The following is a 25,802-nucleotide window of genomic DNA, read 5'->3' on the forward strand; positions in this document are numbered from 1 at the left end:
GGGAGGCCGCGGCCCGCCCGCCACGGGATCGGCCACAGGCCGGCTTGGGCTAGAGACCTCCGGGCGTTTCTTCTGGGCGAGCTTCGGGGGCGCGGTGGGTGCAGCCACACAGCGGAAGCAGTGTCTGCTCACGGGAACAGGTTGCCCAGAGAAGCTGTGGCTGCCCCATCCCTGGAGGGGTTCAAGGCCAGGCTGGATGGGGCTTGGAGCAACCTGGTCTGGTGGGAGGTGTCCCTGCCCAGGGCAGGGGGGTTGGAACTCCATGATCTTTGAGGTCCCTTCCAACTCTAAATCATGATTCAGAGGGCTAGAGCACCTTTCCTATGAAGACAGGCTGAGAGAGCTGGGGTTATTCAGCCTGGAGAAGAGAAGATTCTGGGGAGACCTCAGAGCAGCCTTCCAGTACCTAAAGTGGTCCTACAGGAGAGCTAGGGAGGGGCTCTTTGTCAGGGAGTGCAGTGACAGGACAAGGGGTAACGTTTTTAAATTGGAAGAGGGGAGATTTAGATGAGATACCAGAAAGAAATTCTTTCCTGTGAGGGTGGTGAGAGCCTGGAACAGGTTGCCCAGGGAAGTTGTGGATGCCCCATCCCTGGAGGGGTTCAAGACCAGGCTGGATGGGGCTTGGAGCAACCTGGTCTGGTGGGAGGTGTCCCTGCCCAGGGCAGGGGGGTTGGAACTTGATCATCTTTAAGGTCCCTTCCAACTCTGACCATTCTGTGATTCTATGATTCTTTGTGCAGAACAAAACCTACTGCGTGTTTTTAAGGATTTCCAAGAATTATCAAAGCCAATAGGCTCTTTCTCAGATTTCCACGAGCTGGTCAGGCGATGGATAGAGCCTGGAATAAGTGAGGCTCATAGCACGAGATGACCCTTTGTCTGTAAATGAGCAATTAGAAGGCTGAGCTGTGAGTAGCAAGTGACCGAGATCTTGCTCAGGGAGGTCAGCCAGGACAGCGGCAAACGCTAAACTTCACAGGCTTTTAATATCTCGTGGATTTTGAACTCACAGGAACCTCACTGAGCAGGACAAAAATAGGCTCAGCAAACTAGATAACCTGATGGAGAAAGGCTGCTTTCCTGAGGGCGGTAGGGAAAGGTGGGGAGGGGAACACACACCAATTTATTGGAAATATCCAGAGACAGGGACCGGCACGCATCTCTGTGTTCTTCTGATGCCAGACCGACAGCTTCCTTTTGCATTTTAATTGGGAACCAGACTGAAGCAAACTGGGGAAAAAAAATAAACAAAATAGGGGTGATCGTACAAGGCTTTTTAGAGCCTAGGTTATGATGTAGGTTCATAAATGAGGCCCAAACAAATTGAAAACACACCTCCCTCCCCACAAGAGAGATTTTTCATTTGCTTCCCGTTTTCTCCCATCATGTGCCTGTGAATCACCTCCACAGCCAGAAGCACCTTGGACACACACCAGCGAGCCTCTGAGGCATTTATAAGGTGAAAGCTAACAACAGCTGCGTTAAAGAAAAAAAAAAATTGGAAAAAAATAAAAATTCAACCATCCTCACTTCACGGCATCATGGAATTGTCAGAGTTGGAAGGGACCTCTAGAGATCATCCAGTCCAACTCCCCGGCCAAAGCAGGGTTGCCCAGAGCACATCACTCAGGAGCATCCAGGTGGGGCTTGAAGATCTCCAGAGAAGGGGACTCCACACCCTCCCTGGGCAGCCTCTGCCAGGGCTCTGCCACCCTCACCCCAAAGAAGTTCTTCCTCAGATTGGAGTGGAACTTCCCATGGTCCAGCTTGTGCCCGTTGCCCCTCGTCCTGTCACTGGGAACCACTGAAAAGAGTCCGGCTCCATCCTCCTTCAACCCACCCTTTAGGTACTTGTCAGCATTCATAAGGTCTCCCCTCAGCCTTCTCTTCTCCAGGCTCAAGAGCCCCAGCTCTCTCAGCCTTTCCTCATCAGGGAGATGCTCCAATCCCTCCATCACCTTAGTTGCCCTACGCTGGACTCTCTCCAGCAGTTCCCTGTCCCTCTTGAACTGGGGAGCCCAGAACTGGACGCAGGATTCCAGTTGTGGCCTCCCCAGTGCAGAGCAGAGGGGGAGAGTGACCTCCCTCCACTTCCTGGCCACACTCTTCCCTACGCAGCCCAGGATCCCACTGGCCCTCTTGGCCACAAGGGCCCATTGCAGGCTCATGGATAGGTTACTGTCCACCAGGACCCCCAGATCCTTCTCCTCAGAAGCGCACTTCGACCTGGAAACCCTTCCCGAGCCCCTCACCCGTCCCGGGAACTCCCACGGGGCGGGCGGGCGCTGCCCGGGGGGTTCAAATCCGCCGGGGGAGGCGGTGGGGCCGCCTCAGGCTCCCGGCGCAGGTGGGTGGCGGGGCCCAGCCGGGCCCGGCCCGGGAGGCGGCGCTGAGGCGGCGGGCGGGTCCCGCTGAGCCGTTTCCCGGGACCCGCCCGGCCCCAGCCCCTCCTACTCTGCTTTCAGCCTCGTCTTCCCCTTCCCTCCCCAGCGCCATGCCGCTCTTTGCCCGCGCCGCAGTGCTTTTGGGGCTGCTGGGGGTCCTGCGCCATGGCGGCGCCTCAGGTGAGTGCGGCGCGGGCCGGGGCGCGCGGGGGCCGGGGGCCGTGGGCCGTGGCCGCCATTAGGGAGCGTGTGGCCGGGCCGAGGGAGCCCGGCTTGTAGCGGGGGCGAGGGGGCTTGTCGCCGGGTGGGTGTCAGCAGGACGGAGGGGAGAGGGCTTGCTGCCAGGGAGGGCCTGTAGAGCCGTTTTGTGGGGGGTGAGGGGGGGGCGGCCCGGTGGGTTGATCAGGAGCGAAGATCAAAGCGGCGCCGCAGCTTCTGCAGAGGAGTTAGATATTGGTGGTTATCTTAATCTTTGATGTGGACGGGGAGAACCCGTTACCCCCTCCTTTTTCTCCTCCATTCCCTCCCCCCCCATTTTTTTTTTACGGCTTCATTTCTATCACTTAAAATGAGTGCGGTGTGTCTCCGTGAGAGTTAAACCCTGCCGTGGCAGAGGTGTGTTACAGGCTGGTGAGTCTGGGGTAGGGTTGTGTTCCTTCTGAGGAAACAAGGGGGTGTTTGCTGCCAGTGAGTTTGAGGAATGGAACAGGGTTAATAGCAGGATTTATATTTTTTTTTGACCACATAAAGGTAGTCCTGGGTTCCCAGCAATCCGTGAATTGTGGCTTGAAAACCACTGTCCCTATAAAACTAGAGAAAACGAGTGAAACCCCTTAGAACTTGGTTCCTAAAATTACTTGTTGGCCATGCTGATGTAATCTGACTTTATTTATGTAATCTGACTTTATTTGGCATGGTCTTTTTTTGTAATTCCCCCGTGTTCCTGCATGTGACTAGAATAGGTGTTCAGAAGTAGGTGTGCTATAATGACTATACCTTGTGAAGATTTAACAGTTGCTTACTTTTTTTCTGGTTAAACTCTTATCTGTTCAAATCAAGAAAAAAAGAAACGATTTCCTTTCAGATAAGAGCAAGCAGCCTGTTATGTTAGGCTGATATAAATCTCTTCTTAGTTTTTCTCTATTTTTAAAATTGCCTCTAATGAAGCTAAATTGTCCAAAAGGGGAAACTTATTCTTGGGACACTTTGCAAGGCTGCAGGACAGCGTTTGGATTCAGTCTGAAGTGTGGAAGGTTTCTTCCACCTCTCCACCCAATATCCCCAGTCTCATGCCCAACATCTTACTGGAGAGCCAAGTGTTCCCTGCTTCTTGCAGGCTCTAGAAGCTTAGGCTTGGCACCCGGTGGTGGCAAGCAGGTCTGAGAATGAAGACTCAATGTTCTTAGATCTTAATGCTTATATTAAAAGATGCCAACAAGCAGTTTGTTTCCCTGACTTGATTGAAAATGTGTCATCTGTTGAGTCATCTATTTTTTAATTTTTTTTTACAGTATGTAAAAAGGCAGAATGAATTTGGGATTAAGCTAACTGCTCTGTCTTGAAGGAGCCTGTTCTGTATTTCCTTGGAGCCCTGAGGGTGGAGGGGGAAAGTATTTTCCTTGTGAAAAGCTAGTAAGCTGTGTAATTTGTGTACCAGTGTCTAGCTGATCATTAGGCCCTTTAAACAAGGACACTTGCTTAATGGTTCACTTATTTGAAATTTTTTTTGTGGTTATGCAGCCTTGGACTCCAAGATTTGCAGGGAGGGGATTGTTACCTTCCAGGGAGTTCCACCTTCTTGAAGCAGGAGTGCAACTGACCTTGTGTGCTACATCCAAACCAGGTCGTTTAGTTTTGGAAAAACTAAAGTGAGTTTATAGCGCAATCACGATTGAGCAGTGCCCTTTTCTTAAAGGGAGCTTATCTGGATGAGCTTAGTTTGTGCTAGCTGTTTGGTCTATGCAGAGACAACATTTTAAAATAAGAGGCGTGAATCTATTGGGCAGTTGGTCACTTGCATCTTGAAGTGCTACGGCCCAGATGCTCAAATGACACCTTAACAGTGCCAGCAATGTGACTGAGACCACTGACTGAGCCAGGCTGTGTGTTCTGGCTGTTAATTGAAGTATATTAGCATGACGATAAGCAGGTGAGACGGGTACTTCTTCCCCCACTTTTCAGGATGCAGAAGACCTCATGACCTCTAAATTGGTGAACAGGGTGAGACGGGTACTTCTTCTGCATCCTGAAAAGTGAGGGAAGACCTCATGACCTCTAAATTGGTGAACAGAATGGTCTTCTGGGATGGGAGTGGTACAGTTGGTGACACTACAATCTGCGGCACTATTTGCTTTAAGCATCAAACTTGAAGCATGAGTCTCAGTACACATGCAATTAAAAGTTTACAAGCTTTCATAGGTTGTCTTGCTTCTTTGGGGAGTGGAGTGGATGGTGTCTTTACTTTGGGGTTTACTTTGGGCTCTGCTATGCATCCGTGTGTGCACAGCCTTACAGATCTGATATAGTATAGCTCCTGGCGTTACTCTGTTAACCAACTGCACACCCAGTTTTCCCCACTCTTAACTAGCTTTCAGGCTGAGCTTGCTTTTCATCTCTATTAAATGTGTTCATATGACTACTTGTCATACTCCCTGCACTGGAAGGTTCTTCTTAAGTCTTAAAACTTACATAAGGTTATTCTGCATAGCCACTGTAATCGGTTGGCACAGAGTAGAAATGCATTTTCTCTGGTTGTGGAGAACCTCTTTGTCTGAGACAAACCTACTCTTTGAATACAGCTCTGCAGGTAAAGACTGTTCCTGCGTGGGCAGTAATGGCATTTCTTCAGTTGTGTTTCTTAAGAGAAATTGGATTGCTAGATGTCACCAAGAACCTTGTATGGTTAGCTGTTTATTGCTGATGGGCGATGACACTTGTCTACTGAAGCCAGAAATGTGGTTAACTTAAAGCATCAAACGAACAGGGAGCTTAGCACTGAATCAGCAAAATGGAAGTGGTTCAAGCTGGCTGTTGCTTTTTGGGAAAACTGGATGTCACAGTGAAGGGATAATAAATGCTGAGCCTCTGTAGAGTTGACTACCTTGTTTCTTAAAGTTAAGAATAAGGACCTTTCATCCCAGGAGAGCTCCGAGACATTCAGTTCCTTTCATCTTTACTGCTTTTGCCCTTCATGTGGGAAAAAGATGCAGTGTGGGGTGACAGAATGGGCTGTTGTTCAGCTCTCTTCATCAGTTCTCTTTCACATGCTGGAACATCTGGGCTCCTGTTCCAGCATTGTCAGTGCTAGCATACCAACTAATACATACATGCTCAGTACTCCATCTTTGTGCTGTTCTTGCTCAGTTTCAATAATGCTGACTTGCTCAGTACTCCATCTTCGTGCTGTTCTTGCTCAGTTTCAATAATGCTGACTTCCTTTAATGATGTTTTCATTTGATAAACTCTGTAATAGTGAGGGTTCCTCTCTCGTATCTAACCCCAAATGACTCTGACATGCAGTGACTATTATACTTCTCTCTACAAGGCAAAGAAGAGAGGGGGTAGCCTGGCATCTTGCAAAGTATTTCCAGACCTCCACTGTTTGAAGCAAGTGAAGCAATTAAAAAAAGGCTTGGGAAGCCTACATTTTGTTCCTGGTTCTGTTGCTGACTGGGTTCAAGGAGGCTGTGAACAACAAGCTGAAAATACTTGTCTGGTGGATGTAGCTGTCCTCGTTCTTCACCCTGAATCGTTGCTCTTCTGTCCAGACTTTGGTTTAAAATGTATGTCACATGCACTGTTCTAGGAGCAATTATGCAAACAGTAAAGCTATGTAGAACACTATGCCTTCATTTACCACAGAAATTAAAATTGAGAGTCTCATGATCACGTTGAAGTAGTGGCTGCATATCTTGCTGACGAATCTGTTCTTGTTTATGCAGAGGCCTCTGGGTACGAGTACAGAGTGGAGGTGAGAAAGAAGAAAAAGCAATGCAGTTGTGGTTTTTTTTCCTTGATGTAGAGCATAGAGAGGATATATATGGTTTCAACTTCTTTCTTAAAAGAACATCCGAGCGTGAGCATCTCAAAGTTCAGGAAATTGTTCTGAAATTGTTCTTAAAGATCAAAGAAAAATATTTTTTTCTGCATTCTAAGCTTTCACTCCAAATTTCTAAGTGCGTAGATGCATAGTCTGTGCCTTTTGAATGCTCTTTTTTTAGCATTGGTACTGGTAGTTGCATTTCTGGTAGAACTAAAGAGCTAAGGAAGAAAGAGGTCTTGTGAAGGGGAGGATACCTGAATGCTGCTTGAGGGATTCTACCAGAGACTGAAGAACACAAAGCTTTTTTTATAGCTCTGATTTTACATTAATTACTGTTTGAAAACTTGAGGTAGAAACTCTTTCTAGCTTAGTATAAACTGCAGGTGATGGAACAGAAAAATGGAGAATCTTTTTTTTTTTTTTTTTTTTTTTTCCTCCAAATCTTCAATACTTTCTTGCAAAGCTCCCAAAGTGCAGGAAAAAAAAAATAAATCAAATGTTGAGTGTGATATCTATATTAGCTCTATTTTAATTTTTGTTTTTTGAGAGAGAGTTTATTTCATTTCTTGTTGCATACTATCTGACTGGTTTGATTATATTATGGATATGGTTTTATTAAGTGATTCTCAATAAACCCAGAAGTAGAATTATTTACGCATATCAATTTTGCATAAAATTCCAGTTATCCCATAGATGATATTTTATGCTTAAGAACTGAAAATCACGTTGACAACAACTTCCTTGGTCTGTGGGCATTCAGTGTGAAGTCGAGTGTGCCTGTGGAGGGAGAAGGGATTTTCCACACATGGAAATCCATGCAGCATGTCGATACGGAAAAGGCTTCCACGCCATCTTCTGCTTCTGATTTTTTTTTTTTTTTTTTTTTTTTTTCCCCCCTCCTAGATTTCAGCTGGGGTTTTATTGTTGACACAGTACTGGTATTAATCGAATTTTTGAGGTGAGCATGTAAGGGTTGAAGGTAGGAAGATGAGATGACTTTTCCTCTGCTGTGAGGTGAGTGGAGAAGGCATTGGAGTAGGAGCTCACCTCTTTTACATATCATCAAGAGGCCAAAAATGCCAATTTTTGGCAGGGGAGAGTTGAAGAATAACAGGAAAGGAGTTAGAGTACCAGATGCAGTTTTGGATAAGAAGATGATATCCCTTCCTTTTTTGGATGGGATATCACCCGAGTCATCAGCACCAGTGCATGTAGGATGGTGCTGTTGATTACTCTGTGCTTCTGTTGGAGTACTTGACATTATCAACCCTTTGCAAGAGGCAGCTTTATTGAGGAAGTACTGTGTATGTGTTCAGGCTTGGTAAGTTTTAGGTCTGCTGGGCTGCTGTGTGTGCACGCAGGGGAATTTGGGGAAAAACCTGAAAGGTGTTGTGCGTGCTCTGCAAGCATCTAGTCTACCCAACAGCACAAGAGAGCCTTGTGTCTTCTGTACAGCTGCTTCTCTTTCCTCCCTTGACATCCTCTGTCCCTTAAGAACGTGGCAGAGGGAGAAACCAGGCTTTCTTGCAGGACTTGAATGACAAGCCAAAGCCAGTTCTCAAAGATTCTCTTATATCCTAGATCATGTGCTTCTCTTTAAATTAAAATGACAGTGGATCATGGGGTTATGCTTACCATAAGAAGATTGGTCTTGATTGTGTCTTGGAAAAACTAGTCAGATTTTTAGATACAAAAATTGAGGTCCAACAGTCCTAATAATTAAGAATAGTACTTATTCCCACTAAGAATAGTGTGGGAGCAGAAAACGTATGTGAAATAGCTGAAAGTGGGTATGTACACGTATGTAAACTACAGATTTGATCTACAGATCTGTTATAGAAGTTGACTCTAACTCCCATGGTTTGGGAAGTCACCCAGGCAGCCTACCTAAGAAGGTGTTGTGCAAGTTGGCTGGCTAATACAAGCACGCTCACCTGGATTTGCCAAAGAGCAAGTAATCCTCAGTATCTTCTCTTATTTACTCTGCTGAGCGTTGCTTGCTGTTGGTTGCATTAGCTGGTGAGCTGCAGCGAGTGTCTGTTGGTGATGAGCTCAGCTGGATCAAATACTGAGCTCATGGCAGGAGGTCCTACCCCAGAGTGCTTAGGCAAGTGCCAGGCTGCACGGCTGGTTTTCTAGCTGTGTCTGTTCTTGTAGGTATAGCTCTGTGTATAGTAGTCTCTGAAACATTAATACAGCTTACAGGATGAGATTTGCATAAAACAACTCCTTGCTGTGTTCCCAGATGACTAATATTGGACTACTGGAAGCTTCCAGGCTCCCCTTGATAATTGTTTCCCTCTGCACAAAAGAAAAAAAAGTGTCTTCATTTATTTTTTTTCTCGTAATGCAGGTCTTCTTGAGCTCTCCTTGGGAAAATTCAGAAATGTGCTACTTAACCGGACCAATCCAGTGGAAGCTGTAATCAGGAACATTGCAAGCAATGTCACTGTTGTTATTTTTCAAGTACATGCCCAGCAAAGTGATGTGGTGATATCCTTTGATAAGGTATGGTAAGACTCTCACCTCTGTTCTTAAGTGCTACTTTTCTTTCAGCAAAGGAGTGGGCCCTGGTACGTATAGGAATATAGAACTGAAGGCATATAAATAATATGAATATCTTACCTGCATGGCTCTTAGTATTATTTTAGCTTCAGAAATCCTTTCTTATGCTTATTGTCATAGCTGCTAGTTTGGAGGTTGGAATGCTAAAGGAATTTCTGACCTGGCTTGAAAAGTTTCAAGGCTCCTGGTGGAAGTGGTGCTTTTAATATGTGACTGCTGACTACCATCCATCAGCTTCTAAAATTAAAAACAGATTCATAAGTCTTTGCCAGATACCTTATACACTAAACACGATCACTTTGGGATGTTTAGTTGTTTGCTGTTTATGTGGCTTGGATCTAGTCACTGCAGACATGTGTCCTTGTCACACATGATGCTTGTCCTGAATTTAATTCTACTTTGGTTGCATATGGCGAAATTCCTCCACACTACTAGTATAGGCTGCTACTTCTAGCCAACAATATAAGTTCCTACTGCTATACACTAACCTCAGCTTGTCCCATTGTTACTGGGATGCAGTCTAAAATACTGATTTTTGTGGTGCTGTGAGGCTCTAAGTAGTATTTGAGCAGAACATAGACTAAGGTGAAGATGGTGGATGGAGATCTAACAGCTGCCACCCAGTTTCTCTCTCCCTATCAGTGTTTTCCAAATGAGAACATACTGAGTGCCAAGAAGTGCTCTGGGAAGCTTTGGAGGTGAACAGCCTGTAGCACCAGTCCCTCAGCTGCTCAATCTTCTTTGTACTGGTGAAATAGCAAGGATAGCAGGGCTAAGGCATTACTATTCAGTAGTTCACTTCCCTATTCAGTCACTGATTACCAGTGGTAGAAGTTTTTGCTGTCAATTCAGACCCTCTTTGCATTCATGGGCCTTACCAGGTCAAGGACAGTGGTGCATAGATATGGCTGCACAGCTTCTAGGGCTGGCCTGCCTCTGGAAACGTGAAGCTGAGCCAGACCTTGAAGCCTGACAGGTTCAAAGTGCTTCCTTACAGTGTTGCTTTAGGTAACTGTGGTTGTCCTTGACAAAAGCACATTTTCCATGCTAAAAAATTAGATTTGACTGGAGGTCAGTTGGTTGTTCTAGCTGTGTGTGATGCTGCCACTGATGCCTGGTCTTTCCTCAAGACCCCTGGTTCTGAAAGGGATGGTGCTGGTGGGCATTGGATTAGAAGCTGATCTGTCCCAAAGGACTTGTGTGGCATGGGGGGTGTCATACAGTCACTTCCATGCTGGTGGAGATAGCGAGGTGCTTCTGCACTTTGGTCCCCAGAAAACCCTTTTCTTTGTGAGGGATATTCCAGTCATTTTATACCTTTATTAGTCACTCCATTGCTGTATATGGAGTCACTCCATATGCTGTATATGCACTAGACTTCAACTAGCTAGTTTTCTTTTCAATTTGCATGTTAGTATTAAATCTTTAGTAGTCTCAAAGTCATCACTTGGATTTTTGAGCCTGAACTAGGCAGCGTGTGGTGTGAGAGGCCACTTCTTTTTGTGCCCCTCTGAGCACTAGCAAAGGGCTGAATGCCTCATCTGTGGCAAGTGGAACTGAAATGTGTGCCCTAACAGGTTTGTGGCAGGAATATGACTCCTGGGGCAATACCTCAAGCTGTGGTGGAAATCTTCAAAAGAACTGCTTGCTTGTATTTGTTTCTGTCCAGAATCCGTCTGCGAACAGCTCAGGAACCGGAGTAGACAAAGGCCTGGTTTCCATCCTTCGGCCTCAACAGACTGTGTGTACGTGGTACCTGCAGTCACTGCGTGCTAGCCAGGTGCTCAGCACAGCTATCTCCATCCCATACATGGAGAAAGGTAGGTTCTTATTACTCGTTAAGGGGATCCAGATCTGCTTTTTACAAGTCAACTATGAAATGAAGGGTTGAACTTCCAGAGGTGATGTTCTTAAATGGTGCAAGCGTGATGGAGATGCCAGAAATTCTTTTGTAACGTGATGAAAAAGTTTTGTATCGCTGTTGATTTGCAAGTCGTGTATAGTATGTATGTAAGTAGTATGTAAGACAGTATGGTCTTGTTATGACTTCAGCCTTAGAGAGGAAAACTGCTGTGATATGTATCAGGACCTATCTTAGACTGCAGCGAAACCACTTGTGTTGTTTGCAGGACTAGAACCCGACAATTTCATGTGCTCAGCGAGCAGACTCTGCCTGCTGGGGTCTTCCAACTCTTTTCATGCTGTGTAAGGGGAAAGTAAAAACTACTACAGTTATCTTTTCTTTGTTCTAGATCCTATTCCTGGAGGCTGCAATCTAGAATTTGACTTGGAAGTGGATCCAAATATTTACCTAGACTATACGGTGGTTGATATACAGCTCAAATTTGCCCCTGCAAACTTAGGATATACCAGGTGTGTGCAAAAACTTTAGAGCACTGAGCAGGACCTCCTTTGTTTTGTATTTGGCCACAGTCATAAAAAAGATTCTGCTGGAAAGACTGACCATCCATCTGCTCCAGAAATCTTGTTTGCTGCAATGAGCTAAGAAGTAATTCAGGGAAAGGAGGGAGAGAGGTAACACAAAGAGAGATAAAGGCTGAGAGTTACATCTTGTGGGAGAGGTTATGCAGCTTCAGATGCACAGTCAGCAAATAATGGATCTTCCCATTCCTCATAACGACTTAATCTCTTTGAGGAGCAGTTGTGTGTTATAGCCAGTTTTATTCTTTCACTGGTACTGAAGCATGCCAGTGACCTAGAACTGTGTTCAATATTGACACTTTAAGTTATGAAGCATTATTTCCTGAATGGTGCTTGATGTCAGAGGTGACAGGCAGGGAATGGGAAGCCTGTGGTCAGAGCTGTATGTGTGGCATCATGGAAAACCAAACAGTGATGCTGTGATCTTTGGCTGTTGTGACCTCCTGGAATTCTCGTGCTGGTTCCCTGGGCAACTCGTAGAAAGCCTCTGTAAAGGTAAAGGCAGGTGCCAGCACAGGGTACTGCCTGCATCAGAGTAGTTAATGCATAATACTGCTGCAGTCTGTGCTCACAAACAGTTACAGTCTGGTTTGGAATTAGTTGCTGGTGCTGACTTCTAAAGAGTAGGAGTGAAATACTGCCAACTCATAGAGGTAACTTTTGAACATTAATGTTAAGATCTGTGGGCTTGTTCTGGGCACATAGCTGAATTTTCACTGAATTTCACTGAATTTTTAGAGTTGGAAGGGACCATAGAGATCATCTAGTCCAACTCCCCTGCTGAAGCAGGATTGCCTAGAGCTTGTCAGAGCATGTTACTCAGGAGCATCCAGGTGGGCCTAGAAAATCTCCAAGGAAGGGGACTCCACACCCTCCCTGGGCAGCCTGTTCCAGGGCTCTGCCACCCTCACCGTGAAGAAGTTTCTCCTCATATTTGAGTGGAACCTCTTCTGTTCCAACTTGTGCCCGTTGCCCCTCGTCCTCTCACTGGGAACCACTGAGAAGAGTCTGGCTCCCTCCTCCTTCAACCCTCCCTTGAGATACTTGTCAGCATTGATAAGGTCTCCCCTCAGCCTTCTCTTCTCCAGACTAAAGAGTCCCAGCTCTCTCAGTCTCTCCTCATCAGGGAGATGCTCCAATCCTTGAATCATCTTTGTTGCCCTTCGCTGGACTCTTTCAGTAGTTCCCTGTCCCTCTTGAACTGGGGAGCCCAGAACTGGACACAGTACTCCAGTTGTGGCCTCACCAGTGCAGAGTAGAGGGGGAGAATGACTTCCCTTGACCTGCTGGCCACACTCTTCCCTATGCTGATCTCTTTTTTTTTTTAATTGTAGAGGAGCAAACCCACCATCCTGCGATTCAGGGGCTGGTCAGAACTCCAGATGGCGACTGCGCTACGATGTCTACCAGTACTTCTTACCAGAGAATGACCTTTCTGAGATGGTGCTCATGAGCCACCTACGGAAGATGTCCGAGGTGCAAAGTATCAAAGCCAATGGCATTAAAGTAAGTCTGAAGCACTGGTGGCATGTGGCAGTGGCACTAATTTAAGCTTTCTCCTCCCCTGTGCTTATCTTCCTTGAGTGATAACACAGAAGCCTGAAGCATCAGCAGCTTGCATGACTTGTCTGGGATTTGTGTCTAGGAAGTATACAAAGTAAGTGATGCATGCAAAATGGCAACCACTTGGAACAGAACCAATCTTGGAACAGAGGTGACTAATTAGCACAGCCTGAAATGTGGCAGAATTGAGGCTTTTTGCAGTGGTCTCTGATATTAGGTAAATGTTAGTGACTGCGTGTGAGATGTTTCCGTGTCTTGCACGCTTTTCTGAATCAAACAAGCTCATAGTGCGGTGTGTTCCCGCTTGCTGATGACTACTTCAGCCACAATGTTCCTTTGGTTATGTTGAGGCCAGCTTGCTATAGCAATCCTGCCACCCAGTACCTGTAAATCCAGAAGTGGAGCCACTTTAGACAAAGGTAGATACGGTTGTCTGCAGTACCTTATAGATGCTGAGGATTGAGCTGCTGAGCATGTGTATATGAACACATCAATACGCCAACAGCGGCAAGAAGTTCCTTGCAATTAAACTATTTGTTACTGTTTCAGATGCTTACGTTGACAACTGACGACAAGACCAATGTCTACTTTTCTGCCCTTCCTGGCCAAGGGGTGATCTACAACGTCATAGTATGGGACCCTCTTTGGAACACTTCAGCTGCGTACGTACCGGTGCATACGTACGCCTGCAGCTTTGCTGACCTAGTGGATAACTGCTCTTCTCTCAGTAAGTTGGGACTTGGGTGTCCTTGCCAACTGATTTGAAGCTTGTTATGCTCCAACAGGAGATAGTCACTTCAAAGAGGCATGAAGATAATGCCAGCAGTAGGGAAATGACTACAAAGTCATGCTGCTTTCTATGAAGCTGTAAGAGTTTGAGCAGAGGAAGAGCAAAGCTACCACTCCCATTATGACTGCAGAAGGGGCAGTAATGGGTAGAAAATGGTTCATGAAATAAAATTTGTTCTCATGATTATTTTCTTATCATATACTGTAACACAAGTAACTGTTGTCAAACTCAGTGTTGTCTTATGACAACGTAAGAACAAATTATCTAGGCTAAGTCCCAGAATCTTAGTGGTTGGAAGGGACCTCTGAGATCATTGAGTCCAACCACAAAAAAAAACAAAAAAAACAAAAAACCACACCAAACAAATACAAAACACACCACAGCAAACGCCAACCAAAAACACCGCACCCACCAACTAAACCCCACACTCAACACCTCACCATAAACCAATAACCTTGGGCACTAGAGCATGCCCTGAAGAGCCATGTCTATACTTTTCTTAAATACCTCCAGGGATGGTGACTCCACCACCTCCCTGGGCAAGTAGGCAAATGTGGTTTACTTATTTCAGAGAGCTTAAATTCCTGTAAGAATTTTGCCTAGGAGGTAGAGGTGAGCCATACTGGGATGCTGCTGGTCCTTTCTGTTGCGCAGAGGGTATTAAAGAGAGACTGTGGTGAAGGCTGCAGTGATGAAGACTGTAGCTGCTGCCTGGGTTGCTAATCCCATAGCACTGATTTTTATAGGTGATTGATGTCCCTCTTTAAAAAGCTGAGCAGGGAATTTTCAGGTAAGGCTGTGTCAGTATTATAAACGGCAAGTTACAGCTACTTAATTACTGTTACAGAAACTTCAGCTTTTTGAATAAGGAGGAAACTCTTAATTTCTTTATCAGACTGGAACTACTTCAGTATTAAATTGGAGATCCTACCAAGATAACTGTCAGTTCAGGCATCGTGGGTGGGCTCCCATGGTGTGTCTGAGGAGTGGCAGCTATTAAGCTGTCAGTAGAGTCTTGGCAGCAACCTGGCCATGCTCATTGTTGGTTCTACTAGGTGGCATGCTCTACTAACCCTTTCTTTCTCCTTGTAGGCAAACTCTCTACCAAAGTATTCTTCACAGCTCTTGCTATTCTTGGTCTCTTCACTTGCTTTTTTGGACACAGATTCTGGAAAACAGGTACTGAATGTTGCGGTGGTTTTTTTTTTTTCCTCATAAATCTGCTTGGAGTTTCATAGGTGTAACTTGCTGTAACGTAGAATGATGGTGTTATTACTAAGATTAATTTGGTAGTGATTACGTGCCAGTTGGGTCCACTGCTTTGCCTCTGCAGGATCAGATCTTCAAGTGCAGAGCAAGAAGTTTCTGGTATACAAAGAACAGAAATGTAGAGCCAGGGTGCGTGCTGGGCAATATAAATTTCTGACTATTTGAAGTGCTTCTCCAGGACAAAGTGTTGCCTGGCTCTCCTCGTGTACATTTCTGACTCTTTGAAGTGCTTGAGGACACCCCTCTCCAGGACAAAGTGTTGCCTGGCTCTCCTTTTGTGCTTCTCAGCCAGTGAGTTGAGATGTTTCTTCCCTGTTGTAACATGAAGATGTCCAAAAATGTGCTGAGGTGGGCTTGGTATGAAGTGATGTGACCAGCATGCATACTAGATATCCTTTTTCTTTTCTTCTCTAGACTTACTCTTCATGGGCTTCATATTTGCAGGATTCTTCTTCTTTGTATTCATCACAAGGGTAACTGGCCTTGGTTATGATGGTGAGTAGATGTGTTGGGTTACCCCACGCTCCTACCAAAGTATCGTCGTTACGAATCCCTTAATTAAAATCTCAGTTGTGCTGGTTGTTGGGCAGCCTTAGAGCTCTCATTACCGTAGTAGCAGAGTACACAACAGGGTAGTTGTTGCTTCCAACGTGAAATAGTGATGCAGAATTAATAGCTTTGACTATAAAAGAAACCTAAGTATCTATCCAAGGAAGATATGGGCTTTTAAAACTCTGGAAATTTGCAACATAATTCTTTTCTAATGGATGGATCTCGGTTTCGGGTCAAATGCAAATTTTATCTGTAAAATGGAGTGGAATGTCTGCCTCCTGCTCGTTAGGCTCGCAAGAATAAGTTCCCTTTGCCTTTATCCTACCTCCTAGTTACCCAGAGCACGTGTATCATGAAAGTGACTGCCCTGGGGACTCAAGGGACTCATGTATATAGCAGCAAGACTGTCATTCCACTCCTTCAGCGTAGCCTCAGTTGCAGACTGAAGTCTAAGTGAAATGCATAAAGCAAACATTGATACTCTTGTTTGGCTTTTTTTCAGAAAGTTTTCATTAGGTAACAAAATCGGGCATGTAAGTGAAGCTGCTGAATACATTATTGCAGGAACTGAAGTTTTCAGAGAATTGGAATTTCCCCTTTTCTTTTGCAGTGCGTCTTATTTTGACAGCAGTAGCTGGAATTCTTGGAGGGCTCTTCCTGGTTGCAACCTGGTGGAGATTTGGCTCTGTCCTACTCTCCATGTTTATTATTGGACTCGTGCTGGGATTTCTCTTTTCATCTACGGTCTTCTTTACTCCACTAGGTACGCACTGAAACCCTTTGCTATTGAGTGCTGAGTTCCTGCTGTATTACAGGGACGCTGCAAGGCTCTGGGATGAATGCCACTCTCTGGTTTATTTTAGTCTTATATTTAACTTTCCCTTTCCAGTGTTGGGAGGAACAGAGATGTATCTGAAGCCTTCTTTCAGCTGTGCTGTAATTAAAACTACTTAGGGAATCGGTGCTCGGGGGGGGAAAGGAAACTGCTTATTCTGCAGAGAACTGGCTGAGGCTCTTCTTACCTAAGCTGTGTGCTGTCTCAGCAGTCTGTGACACAGCTCTGCTCCAGCAGAGCACTTGCTGTCTGTCTTCTTCTCTAACCAGAAGAAGTTACAGTAGAAAACTTGTGGTCTAACCTGGAGTTTTCAGGTGTTAAGTCATTGTGGATTAAGAGGAGCTCTTGCCGTTACCTTTCACTGTTCTACAGTGCAAGGCTCTGGGAGCACTGCACTGTAAAAGTCAAACTTGTATTTGCAGCTGGGTTGACGTCATCAGGGTCTTCAGAATGACTTTGTTATGAGAGAAACAACTGACAAACTTCTTAAAAGCAAGCAATGCTGCAGAGCTGGAATCCCTCTGGGACACTGGAGCTTCAGCCACGCTGCTTTCTCTATTGCAGTCGTAAATCTCAAAACTCTTCTACTTATGATCCCTTGGTGGGGCAATATTCCATTCTACAGTCATCTGTGTTTGACTCAAGCCACAATTTTCTGATAATCTGTGCAGCCACTTGTTGTTCTTCATTCAAGTGAAACAGTGACTCAGCTAGGGGTCAGCTTGTCCCCTTTGTTTAATTGCTAGACCTTAGAAAGCCGGGGAGCAAAGTAGTGTTTGTGCCACTTCGTTACTCTTCCTAAAGCCAGAAGAGTTGGTTTGCCTTGTGTGTTGTGTGATGGCTGCAAGATTTAATTTAGAAAGCCGGGGAGCAAAGTAGTGTTTGTGCCACTTCGTTACTCTTCCTAAAGCCAGAAGAGTTGGTTTGCCTTGTGTGTTGTGTGATGGCTGCAATTGCCACTACACTCTAGTTTCAAACTTGCATAGATGCAGGTTTACAGATTATAAACCTATCTTGGCAATAGAATGGCTTCTCATTGGACAGAAGTACTCTGGTACTTCTTATCAAAGAAGTAACGTATGCCTCATCAAAAGTCTCGTTTCATGGAAAAGATCTGTTCTTCCAATTTAGAGTACAGGACCTATACTCAACTGGAACAGTCTTTTTCTATTAGTGTTTTGAGTAACTGTGTTACAATGCATCTTAAAGAATCAGCATTTGAGCTCAAAAGCGAAGCTTTTCAACGCTCACGAGTTCTGAATGCACACAATGTTTGGGGAAAAAGCTTGTCCCTAGCCACTTAGGAAAAAGGATATATATTGCTAACTAGTAAATTACTTGTGGAATTATGGTGTCTTTGCAGGAGACTACAGGGTCTTTCGTGATGATGTTGTGTTCTGGGTGACCTTTTCTTCTGTAGCCTTGATGATTCCAGTGCTTTTTGTTGGCTGTCCAAGAATTGTAAGTAATCCACGGTGTCACCTCAGGAGGAGGGGGGAAGGGGTCTCAGACTTCTTAATGCAAAATGTGGTTCTGTGGGATATGTATAGGAGACTTAACACAGCTTCATGAAGCTTAGGGCAGGACCAGCTGTAGGGAATTCCTCTTCAGCCCTACTTGTGCTAAGTGGTCCATGAGCAAAGGAAGATTCTTTGCAACGTTGCACGTAGCATCCACAAACACTTGAATTTAGTTGACTTCTGCTGTCTTAAGATGCCTGAACAATAGGTGTGTGCAGCCAGAGCTGCTACAGAATACTGCCTTAAGAAGGGGAGGAATAAAGAGCTTTTCAGTCTCCTAAGGCTGTGGGTTTTTCCTCCCCCTTTAGCTGAACATACTGGCCTCTGGAATAGTGGGCTCCTATGCAGTGGTCCTAGCTATTGCTTGTTACGTCTACACAAGTCTTGCTTACATCACCTTAAACCTACTCAGAAGGATCCTCAATGATTACTTCAGCAGAGCTTACACCAACGTACCATTTCAAAGAAATGGTGAGTACTTCTCTTACAACTTCTTTACTACTTTTTTTTTTAAAAAAATCTGCTGCCTCTTTGGTTCCATTGGAGACGGTAAGTGTTGGGTGTAGGAAGAGATGAAAGAACACAGTAAGTACAGTGTGAGATTCAACACCCAGATGATAAATTCTTGTCCTCCAAAAGAAATACTGAGTAGACACAAAGGCACCAACCTTCCAGCAGGTGTTATGTGACAAAGGCCCTTGTGAAAGGTGCTTCTTAGGCTTGGGGTGCCACCTTTGCTGAAGAGTTTGTGGAGTGGGTAGTCAAAAGGTCTAGTACGGTGACTGAACAGACTCATCTGAGCTCCCTGTGTATTTTTGCCTTTGCATGGATGTATTTGAGGCACGTGAGGGTCCAGAGACAATACTTCATTCCTTTCTGTCACGAAACTTGTTCAGTGTTTGTGCTTGGGAAAGGAAAGAATGTTCTGCTTTGATCATAGAATCATAGAATCATTGAGGTTGGAAGAGACCCTTGGGATCATCGAGTCCAACCATCTCCCCTACTCTACAAAGTCCTCCCCTACACCATGTCCCTCAGCACTGCATCTAAATGGCCCTTAAACACAGCCAGGGATGGGGACTCCCCCCCCTCCCTGGGCAGCCTGTTCCAATGCCCGACCACTCTTTCAGTGAAAAATTCCTTCCTAATGTTCAATCTAAACCTCCCCTGTTGGAGCTTGAAGCCGTTCCCTCTCGTTCTGTCACTAATTACCTGTGAGAAGAGACCAGCACCAACCTCTCTACAGTGTCCTTTCAAGTAGTTGTAGAGAGTGATGAGGTCTCCCCTCAGCCTCCTCTTCCTCATACTGAACACCCCCAGCTACTTCAGTATGGTGATACAGAAATCTGTCTGGTTTCTCTTTTTTCAGACTTCATTATCCTGTCAGTGTGGACCATGCTATGGTGATACAGCAATCTGTCTGGTTTCTCTTCTTCAGACTTCATTATCCTGTCAGTGTGGACCATGCTGGCCCTCAGCGGAGTGACTGTGCAGCTTCGCCGAGAGAGAAGTGAAGTGCCCTTCCCACCCCACCCCTACGTCACCTGGAAGCAAGAAAGGGAGCGCAGAAGCACCAACGTCTTAGACCCGAGCCATCACATACCTCCCCTGAGAGAGAGGATCCATAACAAGATACTACACATCAAAGAGTTTTTTCAGAAGGAGCAGCCGGCTGGGGAAAGAACTCCGTTGCTTCTCTAACCCCCCAAATCACTGGTGGGAAGAGAGAGGAAGAATCTGGGCATGGTGAGCTGAGTGATCACCAGCAAACCAGCCAGTGGTGCAGGATTTACCACTGCCACTTTGTCCTGCTTAATAAGGGGAGAACATATTTGCCCAATCTGCAAGAGAAGTTATCTCTACGGTACACTACAAGCTGTTTTGTGACTCTTTCCCTCAATGGCCCACTCAGCCCACTGTAATATGCATATGTCTAAGCTGCAGAATCTTCTACTAATGGTCAACTACAAGTATTTGTCTTGTGGGGGGTCTAGTTTGATGTTTAGGTATGTGAAATATAAACTGGCGCTTAGAAAACAACCTGTACAGTGCTGGTTCTGTCCTGGCAGGGTGAAAAATACTGCTGAAATATTGCCTGAGCTGCTCCTGAAGGTGAGCAGTCTGTCAGGTGGCGAGGGGAGAGAGATAAGGACCATGCACAGGAGTTCTTCTTGAAGGAACTGAAGTGTCACCTTCTAATAAAAGTACAAAACGTGTGGCCGCAGACACACCTGCTTCCAAGAAGTATTTACTGAACCTTGCAAGCAAAACCAAGTGACTTGAATTTCAACTGCACTGAACTAACTGTTGTAAGTGTGCCTGCTGGGGCTCAGGAGTGGACCTGATCTGAGACAAGACTTTCTCCCTCACCTTCAGATCATTCTGTAGCAAACTCATCACCTGGTCTCTGTGCAGAGATGACTGCTAAGAGAACACAACAGGTTTGCCTCCTTGTTTGCTTTCTCAACAGCCTGTGTCTTGTTTCTGCTCTGGCATAATCTCTTTTTTTGATGGTGCTGTCATAAAAAAAAACACCCCTAAATTAGCTCTTTGTAGCCAGCAGCCATTTCTTTCCTGGAATTGATTGAAACACTAACTATTTTTATTTTTAGTCAATATATCTTTTCATTTTGCCTTTAAGGGGAGAAAACAGCATCTAGTTGGCAAAATATTGATCAGCATCCTTGCTGACTGAATGTGTTCCTTACATCTCCTTCCTTCCTTGCATCTGCCCAAAGCAGAATGCAGCAAAGCAGATAAGGGACCACTCTCTGTTTGGTGGACTGGGGTCTCCTGTGGGGGCTTTATTCAGCTCCTGGAAAAAAATAAAAAAACCCAAAACAAACAGCCATTTTCAAAATGCAAACTGGAGAAGTTTGGGTTTGGCTCCCATAAATAACTGAACAAGCAGTCCTGAGGCTGTCAGGGGTTTTACCTGCCCCCTCTCCCCAACCCAGTCCTGGTCTTCACGTTGAGTGCTGACGTGGTTGTCTGTCACACATGAAATGGTGGTTGAAGGGTTGAAGTCTTGCAGCCTTGTGTCTTGAGACAGGTTATGGTGGCTCTTCTTGCTCTCTTGGTACCCTTAGTGTGGGCAGCAGAGTGCATGGTCCCTCCTGTCTGGAGGTGAATGGCTGTTCTGCTGCTGGAATGGAACCACCATGAATATGTGAATGTTCTAGTGGGGGAAATTCAAGTTCTTGGCAGTCACTTTAAATTCTGGATAGTAACTGTCTAAAAAACAAGTCTTTGTAAGGAAACTGGCTAAAAGACTCTGAGAACTTAATTGAAACACCCTGGCAGTAGAAAGAAAGTAATGACTTTAAATTTACTCTAGTTACCGGCCACTTCTCTTTAAGGAGTGAAAGCTTCGTGTCAGTATCTGAGGTGACTGAGCTGATGGGATGTTTAGAGAGCCAAATCCCATGATTGCTTGGAGCTGGAACATCTGCCTCAACCAGCAGGACAAGGCTGAAATCCTGCAATCTGGGTCCTGCTTCACTGTGCTGTTTTGTGGCACGTGGCGAGGGGGAACCGAGAAGCCCTTTCTCTGAGTGCTCAGGGGCTGCCCTTACTGCACTGATACCCAGCAGGTAGAAAGAAAGTAATGACTTTAAATTTACTCTAGTTACCGGCCACTTCTCTTTAAGGAGTGAAAGCTTCGTGTCAGTATCTGAGGTGACTGAGCTGATGGGATGTTTAGAGAGCCAAATCCCATGATTGCTTGGAGCTGGAACATCTGCCTCAACCAGCAGGACAAGGCTGAAATCCTGCAGTCTGGGTCCTGCTTCACTGTGCTGTTTTGTGGCACGTGGCGAGGGGGAACCGAGAAGCCCTTTCTCTGAGTGCTCAGGGGCTGCCCTTACTGCACTGATACCCAGCAGATACTTCTTTGGTATAGAAATGCTCTTAAACATGTTTACCTTGGTTGTTGTTTTTTTTTTTTTTTATAACTGCTGTGATTAACATTGTGGAAGAAACAAGTTTAACTCTAATTTTATAACTGCTGTGATTAACCTTGTGGAAGAAACAAGTTTAACTCTAATTTTCTATGTCTTTTATAATAAAGGTGTCTTTTGAAAGAACATCGGAACTAAAGGGGTCTCTTTGAGTTCAATGATGCTTTTACAACTTAGCTTCTGCCTTCGGTGTTGTAAGAACAGTTTGTTTTGGAAAAATTTCTTAGATCCTCAGGGGGTGAGGGTGGGTGGGGAAGCTTAGGTGACCTGTGGTAAGCACTTACTGCAGTAACAGGGACACCCAGAGGCTGAGAGCATGGTTATGTTCTGTATGAAACCAGGGGGGAAGTACATGGTCCAAAGAGGCTTTTTATAGCTGCTTTGGACAAGGTTCTAGATAAGGAATGGATGGTTGAACTGGGCTTGGAACTCTTTTTTTTTTCCTATTTTTTTTTTTTTTTGAGATCCTGACTTGGAGACTTCTGTCTTTTTTTTTTAATAATGCTGAGAGACAGTATGGGAATTTCTTCCATATTCCCTAAGCCACAGTGGGTAATAGTGCTGGTAATCAGAATGCACTAACTGAGCCCCTAGGCTGCTGAAAGGTCATTTTCCACTCTTTTTTTTTGTGTACCACCTGAGGCAGTTGCAAAATGCAAACTGGATCCTACCCTGCTCTGTTTCTCTTCTGACTGCTGAATTTCTCTTTGGAAGCCCTTATTGCCTTGCTGCATTACCTGCACTACCTTGTAGTTTTGCTGGCTAAAAATAACGCTGGGTGATGCTCCTGGGGAATGGAAATCTGAACTTTGTTCTCCTAGACAGTGATTTTCCTGCAAAATCAACTGTTTGGAAGCCACAGAGTCACAGAATCGTAGTAGTTGGAAGGGACCTCAGAGATCATCGAGTCCAACCACCAAAAAAAAAAAATTAAAAAAAAAATCCACAAAAAACACAAACCACCACCCATCACCTAAACACACAACAACAACCACCAAACCAAAAACCATCACCCACCCACACAGCACCCCACCACAAACCAGTAATCTTGGGCACTAGAGCATGCCCTGAAGAACCATGTCTACACGTTTCTTAAATACCTCCAGGGATGGTGACTCCACCACCTCCCTGGGCAGCCCATTCCAATGCCTGATAACCCTTTCAGTAAAGAAATGTTTCCTAATATCCAACCTGAACTTCCCCTGGCGTAACTTGAAGCCATTGCCCCTTGTCCTGACATCTGTAACTTGGGAGAAGAGACCGACCCCCGTCTCTCTACACCCTCCTTTCAGGGAGTTGGAGAGAGCAATAAGGTCTCCCCTCAGCCTCCTCTTCTCCAGGCTGAACACCCCCAGCTCCCTCAGCCTCTCCTCGTAAGACTTGTAAGACCTCGTAAGCCTCATGTAAACTGAAGCTTTCTGGCCTGTGATGATGATCTACTTCCTGCTGCTGTAGAGAATTGTCCTACTTTGGCTCCAGCGCGCTGCTTTTGTTGAGTTTTTCTCAGAGCAGTTGTTGCTGCGTTGAGATAACGCTGCAATGATCACATCGTGGTATTTGTCTTAAACCCTTGTAGATATTTCCTGTGCCTGCGTGTGTTGCAGTCATGCCTCAAGGCCACAGGAGAAACTTTCTTCCTCCTCCCTCACTTTCCCACCCGTGCTGACTTCTCCTGGCGGTTAAACAAGCTGTGACACAAGTGGACTCGAGAACATGGATGTTTTCAAAGAATCAGACCAAACTCTCCCCTCCCAAAGCTTTGCATTTTGATTTGGGAGCAGGTTATGGGAAGATAAAGGGACCCACAAACTACATGTTCACAGAATCAATGGGGTTGGAAGGGACCTCTGGAGATCATCTCCTCCAACCCCCTGCCAGAGCAGGTCCACCCAGAGCAGGTTGCACAGGAACGTGTCCAGGTGGGTTTGAATGTCTCCAGAGAAGGAGACTCCACCACCTCCCTGGGCAGCCTTTGCCAGGGCTCTGCCACCCTCACAGGAAAGAAGTTCCTCCCCATGTTGAGGTGGGACTTGTTCTATTCCAGTTTGTGCCCATTTCCTCTTGTCCTGTCCCTGGGCACCACTGAAAAAAGACTGGCCCCATCCTCCTGACACCCACCCTTTAAGTATTTATAGGCATTGGTCAGATCCCCCCTCAGCCTTCTCTTCTCCAGACTCAAAAGCCCCAAGTCCCTCAGCCTCTCCTCGTAAGGGACATGCTCCAGGCCCCTCATCATCTTTGTAGCCTCTGCTGTCCCCTCTCCAGCAGTTCCCTGTCCTTCTGGAACTGGGGAGACCAGAACTGGTCCCAGTGCTCCAGCTGGGGCCTCCCCAGGGCAGAGCAGAGGGGCAGGATGACCTCCCTCCACCTGCTGGTCACAGGTTTCCTGATGCCCCCCAGGATGCCATTGGCCTTCTTGGCCACCAGGGCCCATTGCTGGCTCATGGTCATCCTCTTGTCCACCAGAACTCCCAGGTCTTTCTCCTCAGAGCTGCTCTCCAGCAGGTCACCCCCAACCTGTCCTGGTGCAGGGGGTTATTTCTCCCCAGATGTAGCACCCTGCACTTGTTTTTGTTCATCAGGTTCCTCTCTGCCCCATTTTCATCAGGTTTCTTTCCACCCTCTACTTTTCTTTGTAATAGCAAAATAAGTGAGTGAGGCATAAAGGCATATTTCTTTGGTCCCCTCTATGTGTCTTTTACTCCTACCTGGAATGTGCAAAAATGGCCTTTCCCAAAGCTGTCCTTTTGAAAGTTTTCCCTGGCACTTCTCACCCCAGTGAGGTTCTCCAGCTCTCCTTCTGTCCTTGCCTAGAGCTGTCCCTTATCTGCAAACACTTCTGAAGGACGGGAAGCCCTTCCTGAGAAATAAATATGCCCCATTTTAAAATGTGTATTTTTCACTTCGCCTTTGAACTTTTCCTGTCTCCTCCTAAAAGTGGCAGCAGCGTGTTGTGGGTTTGCATGTCGTGGGATCTTTGCCGTGGTACTTTTGGGGGACTTCATTATAACTTTGGTTTCTGGTGGGTTTATCTAGTGAATGGTCAGAGTAGGAAGCACTGAGCTTTCGGTAAGTAAACATCCTACAAAATGTAAGTATTATGAGCATTTGGTCAACTCAATGGCTGAGATCCCTGTTTATTTGAATCTTGCCAATACTCATCTGATCAGGTTGTCCCCTCCCACATCTCTGATCAGGAGGCTTTGGGGTTTCAGTTTGCTTTAGAAACAATGGCTCCAATAACATTTTTTTGCTTGTTCAAGCAGATGCTTGTTCTTTATAACTTTTTGTAATCACTATCAGGCCTTGTCTGCTCGCGTGTAGCTGTAGGCAGAGCGCTGTCTCCTGTTGGAGTATGCAAGGCTTTATGCTTCCATGCATGCTAGGGGAAGACAACTTCAAAACAGAGCAATAAATTAGCTAGCTCATTTTTGGGAGTGGGAGGAAAAAAAACCAGGTGTGTCCAACTTACCTATCTGCTTCCGAGCCGGGTGTTCACAAGTCTGCCTTGGCCAAAAAAGCCCCCACTGCAAGTTTCCTGCACGATCCTTTGTGCTGTCGGGTGTCACAGCGGGTTATCTCCTGTGCTCAGAACCAGCTGCACTCGTTTTCTTTTTATCATGAATGTTCTGGAGGAAGAAAAAGCCGTACACGGGAAGCAAACCAGCACAGAGAGAGTAGATCGTAGGAGGCAGCTGCTCTTGCCCAGCCAGTAATTTAATGAGTTGCATAAGATGATTCATTTAAAAAAACTGTTTACTGTGTTACTGAGTGTTGGAAAACCGAAGACGCTGATGGCCGTGCATCCGTTAGCGTGTTGCGTTCAAGCTTCCAACAAGTGACTTTTCAAAAAAATATATTTAAAGCTTTTTCACTAC

The 25,802-nt window shown here is 45.7% G+C and overlaps 1 protein-coding gene across 1 annotated transcript; it reads left to right on the forward strand.

Annotated features, from left to right (window-relative positions):
* The first annotated feature begins 2,441 nt into the window (after positions 1-2,441).
* TM7SF3 (transmembrane 7 superfamily member 3) lies at positions 2,442-21,958 on the forward strand. Its single transcript, XM_014957044.1, has 13 exons — positions 2,442-2,567; positions 8,783-8,937; positions 10,664-10,814; positions 11,247-11,367; positions 12,771-12,942; positions 13,549-13,726; positions 14,882-14,968; positions 15,473-15,553; positions 16,221-16,373; positions 17,809-17,906; positions 18,274-18,436; positions 19,404-21,267; positions 21,559-21,958. Exons 1-12 carry the CDS (start codon positions 2,498-2,500, stop codon positions 19,664-19,666), a joined length of 1,692 nt encoding a protein of 563 aa, XP_014812530.1. The 5' UTR covers positions 2,442-2,497; the 3' UTR covers positions 19,667-21,267; positions 21,559-21,958.
* Positions 21,959-25,802: the final 3,844 nt, after the last annotated feature.

The sequence above is a fragment of the Calidris pugnax genome, unplaced genomic scaffold, assembly GCF_001431845.1.
Source record: "Calidris pugnax isolate Ruff unplaced genomic scaffold, ASM143184v1 scaffold189, whole genome shotgun sequence".
In the NCBI taxonomy this organism is placed as follows: domain Eukaryota; kingdom Metazoa; phylum Chordata; class Aves; order Charadriiformes; family Scolopacidae; genus Calidris; species Calidris pugnax.